The sequence below is a fragment of the Mesocricetus auratus genome, unplaced genomic scaffold (assembly GCF_017639785.1).
Source record: "Mesocricetus auratus isolate SY011 unplaced genomic scaffold, BCM_Maur_2.0 Super-Scaffold_100691, whole genome shotgun sequence".
NCBI classification, from domain to species: Eukaryota; Metazoa; Chordata; class Mammalia; order Rodentia; family Cricetidae; genus Mesocricetus; species Mesocricetus auratus.
In genome coordinates, this window is record NW_024429267.1 from 24,536,567 (window position 1) to 24,556,420 (window position 19,854).

Genomic DNA, 19,854 nt, shown 5'->3' on the forward strand with positions numbered 1-19,854 from the left:
AAAAATACACAGTAATCTTTCGGAGACTAAGAGAACAGGATGAAAATCCTATCTGTAAGTGACCACACCAGACTGAGACTTACATAGGTAATTTTCACTCTTTCCTGTCTTCCATTACAGCTATCTGAGTGGATTTAAGACCTACTCCACGAAATGGAACACATGCCTGAAACTGCTTGGGTGGCCTAAGGGAAAACCAAGTACCACTGTCCTGCGAAATAAATAGAATAAAGTGACTCCTAAAGACATTCTGCTATACTCATAGATCAGTGTCTCGCTCAGCCACCATCAGAGATGCTTCCTCCTGCAGTAGATGGGAACAAATGCAGAGACCGTGTGCAGAGAGGAGAGATGTTGGAACGCCTACTCTTAAATGGCATGTCTTAATCAAACCTTCTCCCCTCTCCTGCAGGGCTATGGGAACTATGTGGAGAGAAGGCAGAGACATTTTAAGAGCCAGAGAGGACACCAAGAAAACAGCATCTTCGAGACACAACGGAACTGACGCACAGATGAACTCACAGAGACTATGGCAGCATGCACAGGACCTGCACAGGTCTAAGCCAGAGAGAGTCCCAGCACTAAGAGGAGGACATGAACATAATCTACTTTCCTTAGCCAGAAAGTATCTCCCACTGACAACGGCTTGCAAAGCAAAAATTAGCTTTATCCAATGAAGTCTCACCAGAGAAACAAATCATTCTTAAGGGTAGACCCCCCATGCCCAGCAGTACATGGCCAACACAAAATGAACTCAATAGTATTTTTGTAGATGTTTTGTCTCCTGGTACTTTGTTTGGGCATTTTAAAAAATCTTTCTAGTCTTTTGCTTGTAATATTATGATTTCTGATTTTGTGTTTTTATGGGTTTTGGTTTTTCTGTGTGTTTATCTGTTATGTATATTTCCTGTAGTTTTTTGTTTGTTTGTTTTAATTCTGATTTTTTTGTTACCTGTTTGTTTTCTAAAGAAAGAAGACAGGCATGGAGTTAAATGGGCGGGAATGTAGGTGTGGATGTGAGAGAAGAGAAGGGAAAAGAAAGCATGACCAGAATATATTATATGAAACAAAAATTCAGTTAAAAGAAATAAGAAAAAAGAAACCCCTACCTGAAAGAGCCAGCAACCCAACTGGAAGAGCCTGCAGTGTCGATTCTGTTCCTGGGAATGAACTGGGGAGCAGATTTGGATGTTGGTGATTTTTCCCATGGTTTGAAATCTTCCCTAGCACATGGAGGAGGTGTGCCGTTCACAAAGGGTTTGGCTTTTCCCTGGGAGAAAAAGAGAACCTAAGTAGTAACGGCAAGCATCTAACTTAGTAGCTTAGTGAACAGTCAAAGACACCTGATCAGCCAGCCCCTGCCATTTCCGTCTCCAGGCCCATCACTTGGCCAGCTCACCCCCATCATTTACTACAAGCTGCTGTACAAAGGAGAGTAAGTGCACACCTTCAACTTCTACTCAGACAAACAGCAAACAAAATGAAAATAACAGCAGCACATATGAGATATGAAACAGTAATATTAAAATTCCTATTTTAGAAATAAAATTTACTTTAGACAGGAAAATTTGGTACGTTTTATAATCTACTGTATGATGTAGTATTTTAAATAAAAATGAAAGTACAATAACATTGACATTTCAGAAAGTCCTTAAAGTCACTGCTGTTACAAAAGGCTCGGAAAGGTCAAACGGCATGTACACAAGACATTCACTAAATGCCTTCAACTTCCTTATATCTCACTGTCCTCCAGATTAACCTTATGAAAACAACTATTTCCTTCAAAGTTCTGCATTAAACTTGAATACTCTGTAAGAAGAATAAATCTGTAAGTCTCAGAAATTCCTAGGTGTTCCAATACGCTTTGCTAATGTGGCAAAGGTTGCAGGAAAATTGATTCAATTTCTAAAAATGTACAGAAACACTGGGGAGCAGGTAAAGGATGTCTAAAGAAAGCCTCCTCAGGGCTAAGGAGGGGCTGGCTCCACAGCGGGAAAGTCATGCAGCCTCCCAGCCCGGCGGAACAGCTCCCAATAGTTGCGTCCTTAACACCATAAAAGAAAGCTTCCTTGGATTAATTTGAAACCAGGCTTACTTTCAAAATTACTTTTCTTGGATAAATTTTATTTCATTTAAAAAGACATTTCCTAAAATATTTCTGGAATTTAGCTACAAATATACTTTTCAATGTCTATTCAATAATACTACATTATAGCAATATATTTATCATCATGTGTTTTACTTGCAAAATGAATAGAAATGAAATCATAAAGGATTCAAAACTGTATTAAAATTTCTACAAACAAAATAATTATATAACTCAGGAAAAAATGTACATTATACATATTGGTTTTAGGTTTTTTTTGTTAACACCAGGAAAGTATTTGAAAGTATGAGAGAATATAATGAAAGCTAAGGTAAAATGTAGGCACACCCAAACGTGGTAAGGAAACAATGCTTTATCAGACCAACCTCAACCTTGTCCGCATGGAATCCTGCTGTAAAATCAGGTGACTGTAAGTCTCTGGGACTACCCACTCCTGCATAGCTTCCTTCTGAGTCTGAGGTCAACAGCTCTGGAAGAGACTCCACAGAATTGGTCTTACCAGACTTTAATAATCCTAAAATGTAGAATAAAGTACATAAACTTTAACCAGACATATCAAGCATATATGTGTTTTGGTCCAGACTACAATAACACTTAAATTATACTCACCACACCAGCGGTACACTAATTAGATGAAGGTGGCATTAAGCACATCAGTTACGTGAAAGAGCAATGCAGAAGAGACAGGAACACAGCTGTTAATTCATCCTGTCTCTATAGCTAATCACGCAATTTCAACACCACAGAGTTGCATAGGACCTGCTTTGAAGACATGGTTAACCTCGTTCCTTAAGAAAAGTAAGAAGGGAGAAGAGACAGCTATCATGTCACCATGCCCTGCAGGAGGGAGCGGCTCCACTGTGAGAGAGAAAGCGTGTAAGGGTCTCTGTGCCAGCAGGCAGCCCAGAAACACAGCTCCTACTGACCCCACTGGCAGCCTGTTGGAGGGTTCGTCCATTTGTTTTCTGTAAAACAATCTGTCATTTGAAATTTTTAATTAGCGTAACCACTGAGATGACATAAATGCCCACCTCTGCACCCTATGTTCTGGTTCACCACAAACATAGTACAAAGTAAGCTACTTCATTTCAGATGATAATTCACACATTTCAATTAATTAGAATCTATAAGAAGTGTCAAACTTGAAGATGTAGACATTATCTGAGTTGTAAAAGCTATACAACTGATTAAAAATAAATGTATTGTCTCTTATAAATTCAGAAAAGTGTTGTCCTTTTAAGATGATGATCAGACACACAGTAGTCCTTTTCTGTTATCCATTATTAAAAACAGGTTGGCAGTGACATTCAAACTTTCCCCTACTATCACAGGTATTTATAGTTTTCATTTCAGATATTACACTTAAAATTGCATGCTTTCAAAACCTCCTTAAAATCAGGAGAATCAAATAAATGATTGTCTTAGCAAGCAATTACTTTTGGTCAAAACAAAACACCTTCACAGGATCACTTGTCTACTCTGAAGGGTCAGCATCCATGTTAGGTCTCCACACAACTATTTCTGACGAAATGTGCCTTGCACTCAAATCTTCCTTTTAGTCCCCAATTAAGTTTCACCCTTTCATCATTATCTGCTTGGGCCACAGAAATGACGCAACATCAGAATGATATGGAATTTGACTATAGAGAATATATATTTATTCCTTTCATCATTATCTCAGGTCATCATATTTACAGATTCATTTCCTGAAGCTTAAATGGCAAATTAAAAGTTTGGGGTATAAAGTATTTCTTTAGTAATTTCCAGCTTTAAGATGTCAAGACTCTGTGTGTGTGTATGTGTGTGTATGTGTGTGTGTGTGTGTGTGTACACATCCACATGTGCGAGCATGACTGAACATGTCATAGCAGAGGTGTTAAGATCAGAGTTATGATAATACTGTGGGTGTCAGTCTTCATCTTGCATCTTATTTGAAGCAAATTTCTTTGCTGTTTTCCTGCCATCTATTCCAGGCAGAGTTAGCTAGCCTGTGTGCCGCAATGGATTTCTGTCTGTCTCTCATCTCCCAGAAGTGGAAATTACATATGTTCCCAGTCTGCATCCAGCTTTTCATGGGTTCTGGAGATTGTAACTCAGGTCCTCACTTGCACAGCTAACGCTTTTACCCACTGAACAACTCCCTAGCCCAAGAGACTCTAATATACATGTGTACACACACACTCGCTCAATCAAATCATACTATTTAAAGAAAATCAGGTATCTACTTCCTTAAGTCATCAGGTAACCGAAAGATCCCCAGTTTCATTAACTGTCTGACCATTTACCCATCCTTTTATCAACCTACCTATGCTTTGTCTTTAAGCTAGAGGTAAAGCATTCAATAGAGAATACAAAATCACAGAATTTTATGCTTAGAAAGACCCTAAGATGTGTCTTTCTTGTTTCTTTTCTTTTTCGTCAATTATGTTTTTATTTAAATTAGAAACACGAATGCTTCACATGTCAATCCCAGCTCCCTCTCCCACCCCTCCTCCTTTTTCCCTCCACCAGGCTCCCCAGCCCCCACCCAATCCCCACATCATTCTCCAGGGAGGGTGAGGCCATCCTTGTGGGGATCTCCAGAGTCTGTCATTTCATCCAGGGCAGGACCTAGGCCCTTCCCCATGTGTCCAGGCTGAGAGAGCATCCCTTTATGTGGAATGGGCTCCCAAAATTCACTCATACACCATGGTAAACGCTGATCTACTACTCAAGGATCCAATGATTTCTGTGGCCTCCTCATTGTCTTTCTCATTTCTAGATCTCCTGATTCCTACCTTTAATACTTCATAAATAAATCTAGGCAAATAACCTCTCATTTAAGTATCTTTTGTGTCATTTAAACCAATTATTCTTGACATTATTTCCTACAGTTGTAACAAATATATCAAATACCTCATTTGTGAAATAAAAATTCCCTTTCCTTTCATAACAGCCACCTTTTCCTAAGGAACATAAGTCAATACACAGAGTAGTCTGCCTGTGCATGCTGTGACAGAAATTACACCAGATCATGTCTGACTGCCTAACACTTCAAAAGTCACACTGCAGTGATGGAAGATGTCATTCTGTAAATATATCTCTCTTATTGGTTGATAATAAAGCACTGTTGGCCAATAGGGAAGCAAGATATGTGGGACTAGGAGTGGAGGATTCTGGGAAATATAGTCAAGAGTGGAGAGTCGCCATGTGATCCCAGGGAAGAGAGGACTCGTCAGGATACCATTCTTGGAAAGATAAGTCCTTATAGAAATATATATTAGTAGTCATGGGTTAATACTTAAGACAGAACTAGCCAATGAGAAGCCCTGGAAATTGGCCGACAGCATTGTAAGTAATAGATTCTCTGTGTGTTATATGGGGTTGACAAGGCACTGGGACCAGGCTGGTGGGAAGAACGTTCCTTACACTATAGTCTTGCTACTTTTTGGTATACTTCACAATGATATCTAAAGAAACCATTAACAATTTTCATAGCTTAAATATAGATAAGATAAATCCAGAATATGGGACAATACATAAAACAACTAGCTTAATGTTTGGGAAAACAACAAAAAACAAATAGCATGGAGGATACTGTTCTAGCTAAGAGAATAACAAGTAAAGGTAGTGTTAACCTTGGTAGAACAAGAGACAATGCCTTTAATCCCAGCACTCAGGAGGCAGAGACAGTCAGATCTCTGTGAGTTAGAGGCCAGCATGGTCTAGAGTGAGTTCCAGGACAGCCAAGGCTACACAGAAAAATCCTGTCTCAAAAAACAAAAAAACCAAGAAGGAAGGAAGGTAGGAAGGGAAGGAGGGAGGGAGGGAGGGAGGGAGGGAGGGAGGGAGGGAGGGAGGGAGGGAAGGGAGGGAGGGAGGGAGGGAAGGGAGGGAGGGAGGGAGGGAGGGTGGGACAGACAACAGATGAAACAAAGCTCTGAAAACACTGTTGAGTAATTGTGGAAATCTGGACACAGAAGTTAACACTAAGTAAAGCTAACGAACTGTACTAACGAACTGATACTTTTATTGGGGTTTTGGAGGAGAGCATTCTTAAGAGAAATCTTATAATATTTAGGAGACAGAGCATATCTACAAAGTATTCCAAGCGGATCAGTTAAAAACAGCTCTGTCAACACACACACACACACACACACACACACACTGTGTGGAATGTTTAGAGGACCATTGTGAGAAACAAGAAGCTGTGCTTTTCAGAAGACACAATCTATACAGAGCTGCAATACAGGGACAGCACCTGGCATGTATGTGGCCCAGGGTTAGTCCTCAGCACCACAGAAAGGAAAGGGAGGGACAGAAGGAAGAGAATGTGGCAATAAATTAACAGTGAGTCTAAATAGAGTGTAAAGGTATTCATACCGTTGTGTGTACACATGTGTGCATGCATGCATTTTTTATATTTTCAGTAACTAATTAAAATTTTTCAAAGTAAGGCTCTTGACACCAAGCATGATGACCTGAATTTGATCCCTGGAACCCACTTTTAGTGAAGGACAGAAATTACTCCCAAAAGTTGTTCTCCATCTTCCACACAGACCAGAAATATGCTCAAACACACTAACCTGCAGATGGTGGACTCTGAATAATATCTGAAAGGTTGTAGCCACCCGAACTGTCAGATCGCTTCCGTGGTTTCTTTTTAGCTCTTGTTTTCACCTTCTTGAACATAGTTTCCCTGGGATAATGCAAACAAAGGATTGAAGGGCAAAAAGCTTGGTCAAGTACAAACCACATAAGCACATGCAGCACCATTTATACGCTGAAGTAGGCCAGGGAAAATCACTAACTTACGAGTCATCAGTGTCATCTATGCCTTGCTCTAGCCCCATTGCTATTAAAGTTAAAGAACCAAATGTTGGCTAGAGTAGCCACCAAAGAGCAGCACTGAGAGTTCTGCGCAACCACATCACCAGCAGGTTGGGATCCATCCACTTCCACAGGCTCTTCCCAAAACACCAACTTCACCAAGACTTGACCTGAGATGTGAACCTAGTTATAAGCAGCAAGCCACAGAGCTGCTCGAGGACTCCAGGGTCAAAGGGACCTTTAGGTTCACCCACAAAAATGAGGACATAAATCTGTTCCAAGAGGAAGCAAGGAGAACTGAACAGCATCCTAGCTTTGATAAGGAAAACTCTTGCCAAGGACTGAGCCTCCCCCTCCCCAACTCATAATAAAGCCTTTACTACAAAAAAAAAAAAAAGTGCAACACTGTTACAGGAAGTATAATCTTCAAATAAAAACACATTTGGTGTATGTGCGTGTGCATGTGTGTGTGATGCATGCTTGTTTGTACAATGCAAAGGCATCAGGGGTCCTGCTCCATCACCTTCTACTGTTTTCCCTAGAGACAAGTTCTCTCACTACATCTGGAGCTCTCGATGTGTGCTTTTATTACCTCACACTAACACTCAGGCCCCTGCCTAAGCCTGCAGCCTGGCTGGCCAGCAAGGCCCAGAGACCCTCCGTGGCTCACCTCCCGGTACTGCTGGACTTAAAGGGCCTCAGTTTTAACAATGGACTGAGGTCTCAACTCAGAGCCTCACGCTTGTGCAGCAGTGCTCTTTCCCATGGAAGCATCTCCTCAGTCCTTGTGGTAGTTTTGTTTACAGTACTTGAGTGAATGTTTAATTGCTTGAATTAAACATTCTATAAATCAGGAAAGGGAAAGCAGGTAACTGTGAGTGCAACAACTGTCTTATTTTAATGAAATATTTAACATTTCATTATATACTAGCCATGCAAGCCAGCTGTGAACATATCATTTTGTGGCAGGTAATGAGTTTATTTAACTCAATGCTAATATATTTTATAAATCTAATATATGTGCTACACACTTTGTGGGGGTGTAAAACAAGGTTTCTCTGCGTAACAGTCCTAGCTGTCCTAAAACTCACTCTGTAGACCAGGCTGGCCTCAAATTCATAGAGACCCACCTGTCTCTGCCTCTCAAGTGCTGGGATTAAAGACATGCACCGCCACCATCTGGCTGTGTTCACATTTAAGGACAGTGTGTCTAACTTCCATAGTCCAAAATATCACACATCAGAAAAAAAAAATTCAGAAAGTAATTAAAAGAACACTCTGGAGCTCAAGAATAGTTTTTTGTAAGGTACATAGCTGCTTGTCTAGCGCAGATGACCTCAACACCCAAAGGCTTCGCCCTACCAAGTCATTTGTTCCACAGATATAAGTAACTCTATGATGTGAGCCTAAAATACTAATAAGACATTAGCCCAAAATACTAATTAAGTATTTATTCTATGCAGAGGTTATCAAAATTGTTAGACAACACATTTTTGTGACAGACACTGGACGCCTAAATCTCAGTCTTTGTGGATCACTGTTGGGGTCTGAATATAAAATGTCCTCCCATGAAGGGGTCCCAGGTAGAATACGGTTCAAACGTTCAAACGTAGGGGCACAGCAACAGACCTGGATAATAAGGAGTCCAATTTCATCAATGGATTAACAAATCAATGAGTTTACAACTTAACGTGCTACTCAGAAGTAAGGTCCTAACTGGAGAAACGAGATCACTGGAGCATTTCTTGGAGGAGCAATGTGCCCTGGTCCCTTGTTCTCTCTCTCCTTGGTCTTATGAGGTGAGCCACCCTGCTCTACACTGCGGGCACTGCTGTGATACTCCACCTCCAGATTTACTAGCAAAGGAGCCAGCTGGACATGGACAAATGCACGCTCAGAAGCTGGAGCTAACAGCCAACCCTCTCACCCTTAACTGGTTTTTCTCGGGGATTTTTCCCACAGAGCCTAAAAGCTATTGTAGTCACCATCTACTGAAGCAGTCAGGTTCTACAGCGAGGACTCCTGAGAAAATGTGACCCCATCTATGGCTGCAGCGTTCCTCTCCAGATGCTCTCGAGTTCAGTCGCCCAAGTACAAACTATACTCTTCTACCAAGATGGAGGAGAGACAAGCACTTGGCTGAACAGGTCTTAGAAAGGGATGGGATCCACTTGTCCTAATCTTCGTGAGAGGGCTGCCATAACTGCCAAGCATTTACAGGACCATTTCAAGTTCTGTGCCATCATCACTATAGAGCCCCTACTTTCCAGCCAACAGCAGCCTCTCTCCTGATCTCCAATGGCAACATCGCTGTTCTCATGCGCCTTTTTAAATGTCTTTACCATATCTTCAGGGGGTATGAGGAGGTCATTAAGACAAATTCACTTAACTAACCTGTATATCTATCTGAAGGCTACATCATTTTTACACTTACATGCTAAACAGTTTAGATTTAAAATATCAATCACATGTAATTACTTCGTATTATATCAAAACTAAAACTGTACATTTATACTGCCTATATCAGAACTTCTCAATCTATATTTCCAATATTAACACAGTGTCAGGCATCCAACAGAGTAAGAAAAAGAGGGAAAGAAAATGAGAACAGGGCTTACGAGTAATTTGGTTCCATATTTATTTCTTCTTTGAAAAAGACATCTCCATCATCTACTTGCATGTAGCTAATATCTGGTCCATCTTGATATGGTGTAATGACTCTTCGCTCCATTGCTGGAATCTACAAAATGAAATACAAAATTTGTAAAAATTTTTTAAATTCGTGAAATATATCACTTACAATGTCAGGTGATAACATTACCTAGAAAAAGTCTACAATGAAGGAAAAATTTTGAACAGATTCAATAAAATGCATATTGCATAAGACTGTTGGGGTGGGGCTGAAAGCAGTCCCACCTTCTCATTAAGTGGAGACTAAGCCATCCCTCTGTAGTGTCCTGACCTTTGTAACTAAAACCCTGAAACAGCAATTTTTATTATAAAGAAATTATGAGATGTGTTAATTTTATTATGCTTCAATTTTGATTTTCACACTTATCTGTGGGACTTGAAAGAAATTCTAAGTTCTAATTGCTAGAAGATAATGTATTTGTACTCATTATTGTCTCGCCTGATCTAATACCCTATCTTAAAAGGTAATTTCATAGCTTACAAAATCTGTAACGAGGAAACAAAGACATTACCATTTTTCGGTAAAATATGGAAAGGTCCTTCAAAACATCCTCACTTAAAACATCAAGAGACCTGAAAAGCAGAAATAAAATTCTAGCTTAAGACTCAAATGATTTAGTAGCTATGAAGATTTTCAAGTCAGGTGGTAGTGGCACACACCTTTGATACCAGCACTTGGGAGGCAGAAGCAGGTGGATCTCTGTAAGTTTGAGGCCAGCCTGGTCTATAGAGTGAGTTCCAGGACAGCCAGAACTGTTTCACAGAGAAAAGCTGTCTTGCAAAACCAAAGGGAAAAAAGATTTTCAAGTATGTTTATTTTAAATTGTTAAATAAGTAACAAAGTTCTTTTTCAAATTTACACACACTAGCTAAGAAAATTCCTTTTGGAAATAGGTCTAGTTATATGTTATGGATTTCAGGTAATCAGCAAACATAACAAATATCTTGATAAAACTGAAGGAAGTCTTTGGAATAGGAATAAATATCTTTTTTACTGTAACACGATACCAAGTACTCATTTTTTAATTAGGCATGCGTTTGCTAAAAGTAAACAACACGTATAGAAATACTAAGAAAAGGAGGTCTGGGTCAAATTTTACTTATTATTACAAGCTAATATAAACAATAATCATACAAGTGTTGAAAAACTGCCATGGTACAAGTGTGAATATGAAAGTTGCTTTGTGCTAGTTGTGGAAATAACTTGAAAAGATAACAAATGTATATGAATGCATATACATACATCTCGTGTATATAAAACAACACCTCATGTATATAAACAGACACACACGATGAGCTGTGAGAGAGCAGTGCAGTGACAGAACACTGCTGTAAGCTTCAGAGCATCCAGGTTCTACCTAGCATTATCACTACTCTCATTTACCTCCATGACCAAGAGGAGCTCACTGTGTGTGCTTCTGAATCTTCCAGTACAAAATGAAGTTTGGATTACATCAACTACATTCAAGATAAATCAAGTCTCACAGGTTCCAACAGGTATTTTAGGCATCAATGAAAATTAAAAACACGGTTTATAGCCTTTTGTGTGTGTGTGTATGCTTAAATGGCAATAGAATTTTCATTAAATCAGACCTAGGTGGTGATTATTAAGACCATTTGTGATTTATCTAAAGAAAACAGCAGAGAATTTTATTTCAATGTTTTAGAACAAGTTTAATTAAAAACCTTATCAAATTTGCAAAGTGGGTGGTTAAGTTATCAATTGCTTTGCTTTGTTTATTAATTTATTGTTGTTGTTTTCATACACAGTTTCATGATATAGCATTGTGTGGCCTAGAGCTTGCAACATAGACAAGGTTTGGCCTTGAACTCAGAAATTCACCTGCCTCTGCCTCCAGATTACTAAAATGGCATGCACCTCCATGTCATTTGTTATCATTTATAATCATCAAGATTTTCTCAGTTCTTACCTCACAAATTAAAGGGACAAAAGTTTCCCCAAGTCTTCTTCTCATTTGTAATATAGAAATATTAAGAAAAACTTTTTCACAAATATGTGAAAAATTAGTCTGCGTATCACTTTGAGAAAAATGCCCAGTATATAGAAAATACGAAATACTGATTATTGTGACTACTCAAACAAAATATAAAACATATATAATAAGCAGTAATAGCTACTAGTATTACTGAAACAAAACACAGAACAAAAGAAAAGATAAATTATCTTAAATATCTTAAAAGCAAACTGATTTCTTTGCTCACAAATGTAGCTTCATTTTTCTTACCACTGACTTAACAGTGAGAAGTAGTATTTTTATCTTCATTAGGTATAAAATCTTTCATTAAATACAAAAACCAAGAAACTCATGTGTAAACAGATCTGGTACATATACAGAACCTTAATGACTTGGAGCATAAAGCTGCCCTGAGCCACATAGCCAGAACCTGTGTCAACAAAAAATAAATTTAAATCACTGTTAGAAACACTGGAAGTTTCCATGGTCTCTCTATTTCTGAAAGTGATAACTCCTTACTCAGCATTTGTCAAATTCTTTCCATCTTGGTAAATACATTATTCACTTTTAAAGTCCAAGTATACCTTTTATTTACATATAAAGTCTTATTGAGCAAATATCATATACAGCATAGAAACCCAACCAACCTTGCTTCAAGTAAGGCTGCCATATTCAGTCCTATGAATTGTAAACAAGACAGTTTCAACTGTTCAGCATTGTACATTGCTGCAAACTCCAGCAGCATAGCAGCATTCTTAAGGGTAACTACAGAAAAAAGAGATTTGCAAAATTAAATGAAAAGTGACTTACTTTAACAAGTGAAATACTTGCTTTTCTAAAGTTATAAGATTTCAACATTTAAAACAAGAAAACTGTACCCTAGACGAAGGAATGAAAACTGAGGTGAATACAAAAATAAGTGTCATTATAGTATGCTAAAGTAATTTTAACTGACTGGTTTCAAAGAGAAAAAAATAAGTTTTTTAAATATAACACAAAATTTTTAGAGATAACAAAAAACTGAAGGGGAATTAGTGTTAGCTCCCAAAAGTGAACATTCTAACACTAAAACGACAGATGGGCATGGAGTGTACACTCTGTAATGGACTTCTGTGCATGCACCGGTCTCAGAACCAACAACTACAAACAAGCAGGCATTAAGTTTAGGAGAAACTGACAAATTAATTCTAATGTTGACTAATCTGTATGTATGAAAATACAAGTAAGTCTCACTGTAGTATTATCCATGCCAGTGCATGAGACTACACAAGAACTCAGGACTACTACTGCCCAGTAATGTTCTATGTGAAATATTGTTTTGCTAGAAACCCTCCAAGAATACTCCATCTGCTTGTAATTACAGCTACCTAAAACTCTCATCTTCTTGCTTATACTGAATTACAGTAAAAAAAAAAATACAGCTGCTTTCTACAGTATGTCTTCTCCCATTTCTTTTTTCTTTCTCCCCTAAACTGTCAAAGTTACAATCAGTCATTAACAGTCTCTGCCTCCCTCTGACTATGCTAAAACTACAACTGATGATGAAATCATCTCACAACACAAAAGCAAATCACAGAAAAGCTTTCCTGGAACTGTTTAGTTGGAAACGATGTGTACAATGAGCAAACAGGCTTCCATGGAACCCTTCATCTCGGAATCTGTCCACCAGTAAAAGCAACTGTGCAGCAATGACTAGGAAAGACTAACCAGGACATTAGCAGAGACCACTGAGCCAATGAAAATACCTAGGTATATACTGAACATCTTTCCACAGTAAGTCCTTTATCACAGCATCTTTTCTTGATTATAGAAAGAAAATCAGGGCTATTTTCCTATTGCTAATCATGGAGAACATAGACCACAACACTCAAAATGACAAGAGACAAGTTCTATCAAAAATCAAAAAAAATTAAAAATAACCTCTTCCATATTTTCCAAAGCAGCATGAACTGAAACACACAAAACTAGTCAAAAAGCTTGCATTTTAGGTTATGAAAACTGCAACTTTCATATTAGAATAAACAAAATTATCTAAATGAAGAAGGGAGGAAAGGCATTTAAAGACCACTGTGGAGTGCACTCAAAGGATCAGTAACACTGAGCTCAACACAGGGAGAACTAAACGGTAGAAAATGGAAAACTTGTGGCCTGAACAGCTCAAAGAAGCGGGGCACAGCACAAATAAAAATTAGTGTTTGATTTCTAAGATGAAAAAAGTCTGTGGATTTTGTTGAGATAAACCAAGGGGAGAATTATATAAAATTTCCGGCAAATAGAAAATGGGTTGGAAAACAAAAAGAAGGAAAGAAGGGAGGGAGGGAGGGAGGGAGGGAAGGAGGGAGGGAGGGAGGGAAAGAAAGAAAGAAAGAAAGAAAGAAAGAAAGAAAGAAAGAAAGAAAGAAAGAAAGAAAGAAAGAAAGAAAGACAAATGAACGAACAACTAGGGTAACAGTCTATTGAAATCCCCCAAACAGCCTGGGTATCACTGTCAGTATTTACGGTTTTCCAGCATGTTAATAAAAATACTTCTAAGTCTAAGGTATGTACATTTTCAATTATTTCTAAGGAAAAAATGTGTTTACAAATGATGGCATGAAACAATGTCTTGCCCTTTTCTTGTTCTTTGTTTGCTTTTGAGGCAGAGTCTCAATATTTAGCTCTAGAGCTGTCTATAGAGACCAGGAGCTCTGGTCTAGTACACTCTATATAGACCAGGCTGGCTTCAAATTCTGCCTCCCAAGTGCAGGAATTGAAGGCATGTGGTCCCATGCCCAACCATCTCAACATTTTTAAAAGCACACACACCTAACAACAGTGTTTCACCATAATGGAAAAATAAAGCTCATAAAAAAAGTACACCCGAACAATCTGATACTCGAATTCTAATTACTTACGTTTTTCAGTCAATGCTCCTTCACAAACTTCCTTTAATCTAGTTATGAGAAGCTGATCGGCCACTACAAGAACACTACAAATAAAATCCACATTTTGAGACTCTAACAAGAAAAAGAAAAACAAATACTCTGTTATTCTGTAACCATTTTAATTAGTAAAAACAAAAAGTTAAAACATAAGGTAAAGAAGTTTATGATTCTTTTCTCCATGTCAGACAGACAATACTATAAATTGTGAACACATCAAACTATCTGTATCTTTTAGGTGGACAACAAGAAAATAAATCCACTAAAATGCCTTGGTATCTAAAGTTCTCTTCCTATTACTATGGAAAAAGGAAACAAAACAAAAAACAACAACAACAACAACAAAAACTAAAGCAACTCGGTGAGAAAGGATTTACTCTGGCATGATCAAATTGGACACACAGCCTATCACAGCAGGGAAGTCAGTGCAGCAGGAGCCTGATGCTGCTGGAGACATTGCAACCAGTGAGAAGAAAGTGAAGGATGAATGTGCTGCTCAGTCTCCCTTTCCTATTCAGACAACCCGGACCCTGTCCAGGGAATAGTGCCCCCACAGTGGACGGTTCTTCTACCTTAATTAATGTTCTTCCTATCTCCATTACCATAATTAAGATAATCCCAGCAGGCAGACCTATGTGTCCAGAGGCCCATCTCCCTCCTAGTTAATTCTATTTCTGTTAATTTGACAATTAACATTAACTACTAACCACACTTAGCTCATACATTCTCACAATGGGACCATAAAATGGTCAACCTGAAGTGATCATTTCAGTATAAAAGGCTACTAGAATGTCTAACTTGTTTATAATTTCCCATGTCAATAAGAAACACTCCCAAAGCTAATAAATAGTCAAGCTGCCCATGGTCCAGTGGAGGGCCGCAGAGCCATGCATCTATGGGAAACTTAGTGGTCTATCATAAACAAGCAAATGAATAAATACATAACAAAGAAAAGGAATTGGAAGGGGAATAAGTTGGGAGATACACGGGAAGAGTTGAAAAGGAGAGGCAGGGCTGAATATGATCATATTTCATTATACTCATGTATGAAATTCTCAAGAATAAAACATTTTCAATTAAATTAAAAACAAGACAAAATACCATAAATATAATTACACAATAGTAGAAATGTGTTTACTTGCTTGGCGACAATTTTTTTTCAAAAATGTATACAGCAAGCCAGGTGTTGGTGGCGCACACCTTTAATCCCAGCACTTGGGAGGCAGAGGCAGGCGGGTCTCTGTGAGTTTGAGGCCAGCCTGGTCTACAAAGCAAGCTCCAGGACAGCCTCCAAAACAATACAGAGAAACCCTGTATCAAAAAAAACAAACAAACAAAACAAAAACAAATGTACACAGCAATAGCAGATCTATGATGATGGGCACACAATATTATAGAAACATATAATGACAATAGAACAAAGCAGGTATACTTTTGAGTAATACTAACACTGAGTTGGAGTTAAACAGGATTGTTTTGACAGTAAAATCCTCCCCTAAAACACAGTAAAAAGAGTTACTTTTTCTAAACACAGCAATGGCTGAGTTGGTTACAGCACTTGTCACCAATTGTGATAACCTCAGGTCAATCCCCAAGACCCACAGGGTGGACGTAAAGAACTAATTCCAGTAATTTATCCTGACCTCCAGCACCACACACAATACACACACACACACAAGAGAGAGAGAGAGAGAGAGAGAGAGAGAGAGAGAGAGAGAGAGAGAGGGAGGGAGGGAGGGAGGGAGGGAGGGAAAGAGGGAGGGAGGGAGGCAGGGAGGGAGGCAGAGAGAGAGAGAGAGAGAGAGAGAGAGAGAGAGAGAGAGAGAGAGAGAGAGAGAGAGAGAGAGAGAAACACAAATAAACTTTAAAAACTTTAAGTGGGAAACAATAAAGGAAAACACCTGATTTTTAACTCTGACCTGAACAGCTACACACACACACACACACACACACACACACACACACACACACACACACACACACACACACACATGCTTTAAAGAAATAAAGAAAATATTTCCATTTAAAATAATGGCAAAAAGAATACTGAGAACAATTATTTTGAGAAAGGAAGTAGCTGCAAAACCTATACACACACACAAAAAAAAAACTGGACGCACACCCCATACACCAAACTCAGTGTACTGTTGAAATGGCAGCTTTCTCACATTAATCTACAGGTGAAAATACTGTACGATTTGAAAATGACAAATTTTAACAAATAACAGATATGTCCTTTAGAAATGTGTAATTTACTGGATGTAAATATCTGTTTTTAAAATATATACATTTCTTTTTAAAATATATTAGTCATTTCAAATATATAAATAACAAATTGGTATTTTAAAGTCTCAGCTACCCATCAGGTGCAGAAATCTTCAGAATCTCGCTCTCAGGTGAACACATCTTAACAAAGACCACCAGATTTCCTCATGCAAACTGGGGTACTTCCTACGAAATGCACTGACTGTCAGAGAACTATCCTGCTATGTACACTGTCTTCTAACACAGTTTGACTCTCCCCCACCAGACTATCATTTCTTGCAAACAGGATCTTTTCACTTTAAAAGTTCTTCAATGTACATCTGTGCCTAAAACTAGTGGTATAATGAACCCCACGATTGTTCACACCAAAGAACTGCCGCATATCAGCCCCACAATTAAAGCATGAGTTCTGCTTGAAAGCATGCACAGATCACTTCCTTCAAGAACTTCCTTTGAGTCTGTTTCACAGCTGACACCTTATAAGAAAAGGGAAACTTCACAGAGAGCTTGTCAAAAATTATGCTTCTTGTATTCATCAATTTTAACAGAGAGGTAGCTAGAGAGATAAAACTTCTAACACTAATTTCAACCATGACACAGGATTCTAAAAAGAATGATTCAGAGCAATGAAAATGTAATTTTCTGCTTGATTACTATTTGTAATAATCTGTTACTTATTTTAAATAAAGCTTCTAAAGACAGGACGAGGAAACTGATTCATGTAAATTTTATCATTCTCCTCTTATAATTGAACCAGCTAAATTTCCTCTTCTTAGTACCTTTTATCACCACAGCTTCATCAGTATAGAGGTAGTCCAAAATAACTTTCAGAATCTCAGACTGTATTGGCATCTCCAGACCTGCACAACTGGAGGCCTATGAGACATAAGACAAAATAAACTCATTAATCTGAAACCACAAAATACAATCATATTCTAAGCTGAGTTACTACTATGAAAACTTGGAGAGGAAATCACATCAAAGATCCTTGGAAGAATTTATAAAGTATAAATCTAAAATGAGACACTTAATTTAAAAAGGGGGACAGAAAATTCAGAATGCAAGACATACAAGGACAGTTCTAATGTGTGTCTCAATAATGTGGTGAGAGAGTATAGTTTTTAAGCAGCTTTATGGTAATAATTTTAATTTCCAAATGTTAGTATTTTCTGGCAAACCTGAACACACATAAAATAAAGAAATAACCCAAAATACCAACTTCCAATTCTGAATGTCTTAACGTATATAGTCCCCTAGGCCCCAGTATATGCAGGAATGCCTACGCACTCTCCATTTACACCTTACCTCGATCCATGAGCTGCTCAGCATGCTGTGGAAATACTCTGGAAGAAAAACAGTGCAGTGAGAACAGGAGAGCAGACCCCAACAAAGGACTCAGCAGCTAACACAATGCCACCTACCGAGTCTTGCACAGAGCACACATTTATGGCAGGGGAACTCCTTTCCATCTACAGACTTCATGGTAACATCATACAGAAATGAACTGGAAAATAAAGTTTAATCACACAAAGATCAATTTCTTGCATATTTACAGAGGGGTGACAAAGCCTAAGGATTTTGATTAGCTTTAATCTTAGTCTAACACTGGCAAGAGTAAAAACACTCATGGATATGCATGCACCTCATCTCTCACTATCTCAGGAAAGACAATAGTAGCCAAATCAGTTAAAATGTTTAAAGAGTACTCATTAAAACTTAAAAACCTTCCACTTGATTTTCTTTTCTATTGCAGGCAAGGTATTAGTGATGGTCAGTGGCACACCCAAAGCCCTTTAATTCTCTTATTTGAACAACCTAATTGCATGCCAGGTAATCCTTAGAAATTTTCAGTTTCTCTTTCTTCAAGACTTAGCACCTAACTTTTAGCTATACTAAATATGTAGTATATTTATTCTGGAAAAAAGCATACTAAGCAAAACAATCATAATCATAATGAAAATAAACTGATTGTAGGGGTGTTTACACAAATTCCTACTTGTAGGACTCACAACTGAAGAAAAGCAACAATTAAAATCCCTGTCTTCCTCTGAATACAGCAGAAAGGGTGATCTCCTTCAATGACTCGAGCAGTTAGTGCTTTGTCTAACTCAATGGCTCCCTAAGTCTCCCAGAAGCAGCAAAGGTAAATGGTGTCTCTCTCCTCATGACAGCTGCAAGCAGATCTACTTCCATCTTATATACCAAAAAATCTAAATAAGCAAGGCTGGTCCTCATTTACTAACTTACCATTTTTTCTGACTTAGCTTCAGTTTATTACCAGTTTTCTTTGCAATAACATTAATTTTTCCATTTTCAAATCTGACTCCATCTAACCTATCAAGGAAAAATATAAATTAACAACAGGTAGATATAATCTTCTCCTAAGACCAACCAACACACAACAAAATTCAGTCAGGCTTACAGTTAAACACAGCTATGTCATTGTCCCAGAAGGTATGAACAAACCCAATTTCAAGCTATAATAAATCAGTCTTAGTTAGAATTTAAAATATGCTTAATATCATTACTGACAAGTCACATCTCAAAGCTATTAACAGTCTTTCCGTATTTTCCAATAGAAATCACAGTGCACAGTCCTCCCTGCCCCAAATCCATAACAACGGTTATTCCAGCACAAGCAGCTTCATGTGTGAGAGAAAGAGCATATCAGTGCTAGTTCATAATGTGGCAGGTGCTATGAGACGCCTTAGTAACTCAGTGGCAAGCTTTTATCAACAACACAAGGACTTTACATACTGAGAAACTGAGAACCATAGAAACCTGCCTGGGCCAGGATAAGCAGAGAGACGGAGCATACACTGTACAGGTCTTTCTGACACCTAAGATCTTTCCAAAACACAATAGAACGTACCACTCTCCCTGTTACACACTCATGGCAACTGAAACCAACTAGCAACCTTTCTGTTCTTTAATTTAAACAAGGAAGTTCCTAGGCGGTAACTGTACCAGAAAACGGCATTGAGAGAAAAGTACGCATCCACATACTTCTCCCCCAAGACAGAAGTAAAGGGAAGCAGAGAGGGGACTGAAAGGAAAAAAAGACAAGGCAACAAATACTTCAAAG

The 19,854-nt window shown here is 38.3% G+C and overlaps 1 protein-coding gene across 3 annotated transcripts in view; it reads right to left on the reverse strand.

Annotated features, from left to right (window-relative positions):
- Nucleotides 1-19,854, reverse strand: part of Ibtk (inhibitor of Bruton tyrosine kinase) — a 63,280-nt gene that overhangs the window by 19,107 nt on the left and 24,319 nt on the right. For all 3 annotated transcript variants that reach the window (XM_040739653.1, XM_040739652.1, XM_040739654.1), the window contains 11 exons: nucleotides 19,017-19,103; nucleotides 18,191-18,273; nucleotides 18,075-18,112; nucleotides 17,549-17,645; nucleotides 14,478-14,579; nucleotides 12,231-12,348; nucleotides 10,120-10,180; nucleotides 9,535-9,656; nucleotides 6,673-6,785; nucleotides 2,473-2,621; nucleotides 1,110-1,270 (listed from right to left, as the gene is read on the reverse strand). In XM_040739653.1, coding sequence (XP_040595587.1) covers nucleotides 1,110-1,270; nucleotides 2,473-2,621; nucleotides 6,673-6,785; nucleotides 9,535-9,656; nucleotides 10,120-10,180; nucleotides 12,231-12,348; nucleotides 14,478-14,579; nucleotides 17,549-17,645; nucleotides 18,075-18,112; nucleotides 18,191-18,273; nucleotides 19,017-19,103 — 1,131 coding nt within the window. The remainder of the gene's footprint in view (nucleotides 1-1,109; nucleotides 1,271-2,472; nucleotides 2,622-6,672; nucleotides 6,786-9,534; nucleotides 9,657-10,119; nucleotides 10,181-12,230; nucleotides 12,349-14,477; nucleotides 14,580-17,548; nucleotides 17,646-18,074; nucleotides 18,113-18,190; nucleotides 18,274-19,016; nucleotides 19,104-19,854) is intronic.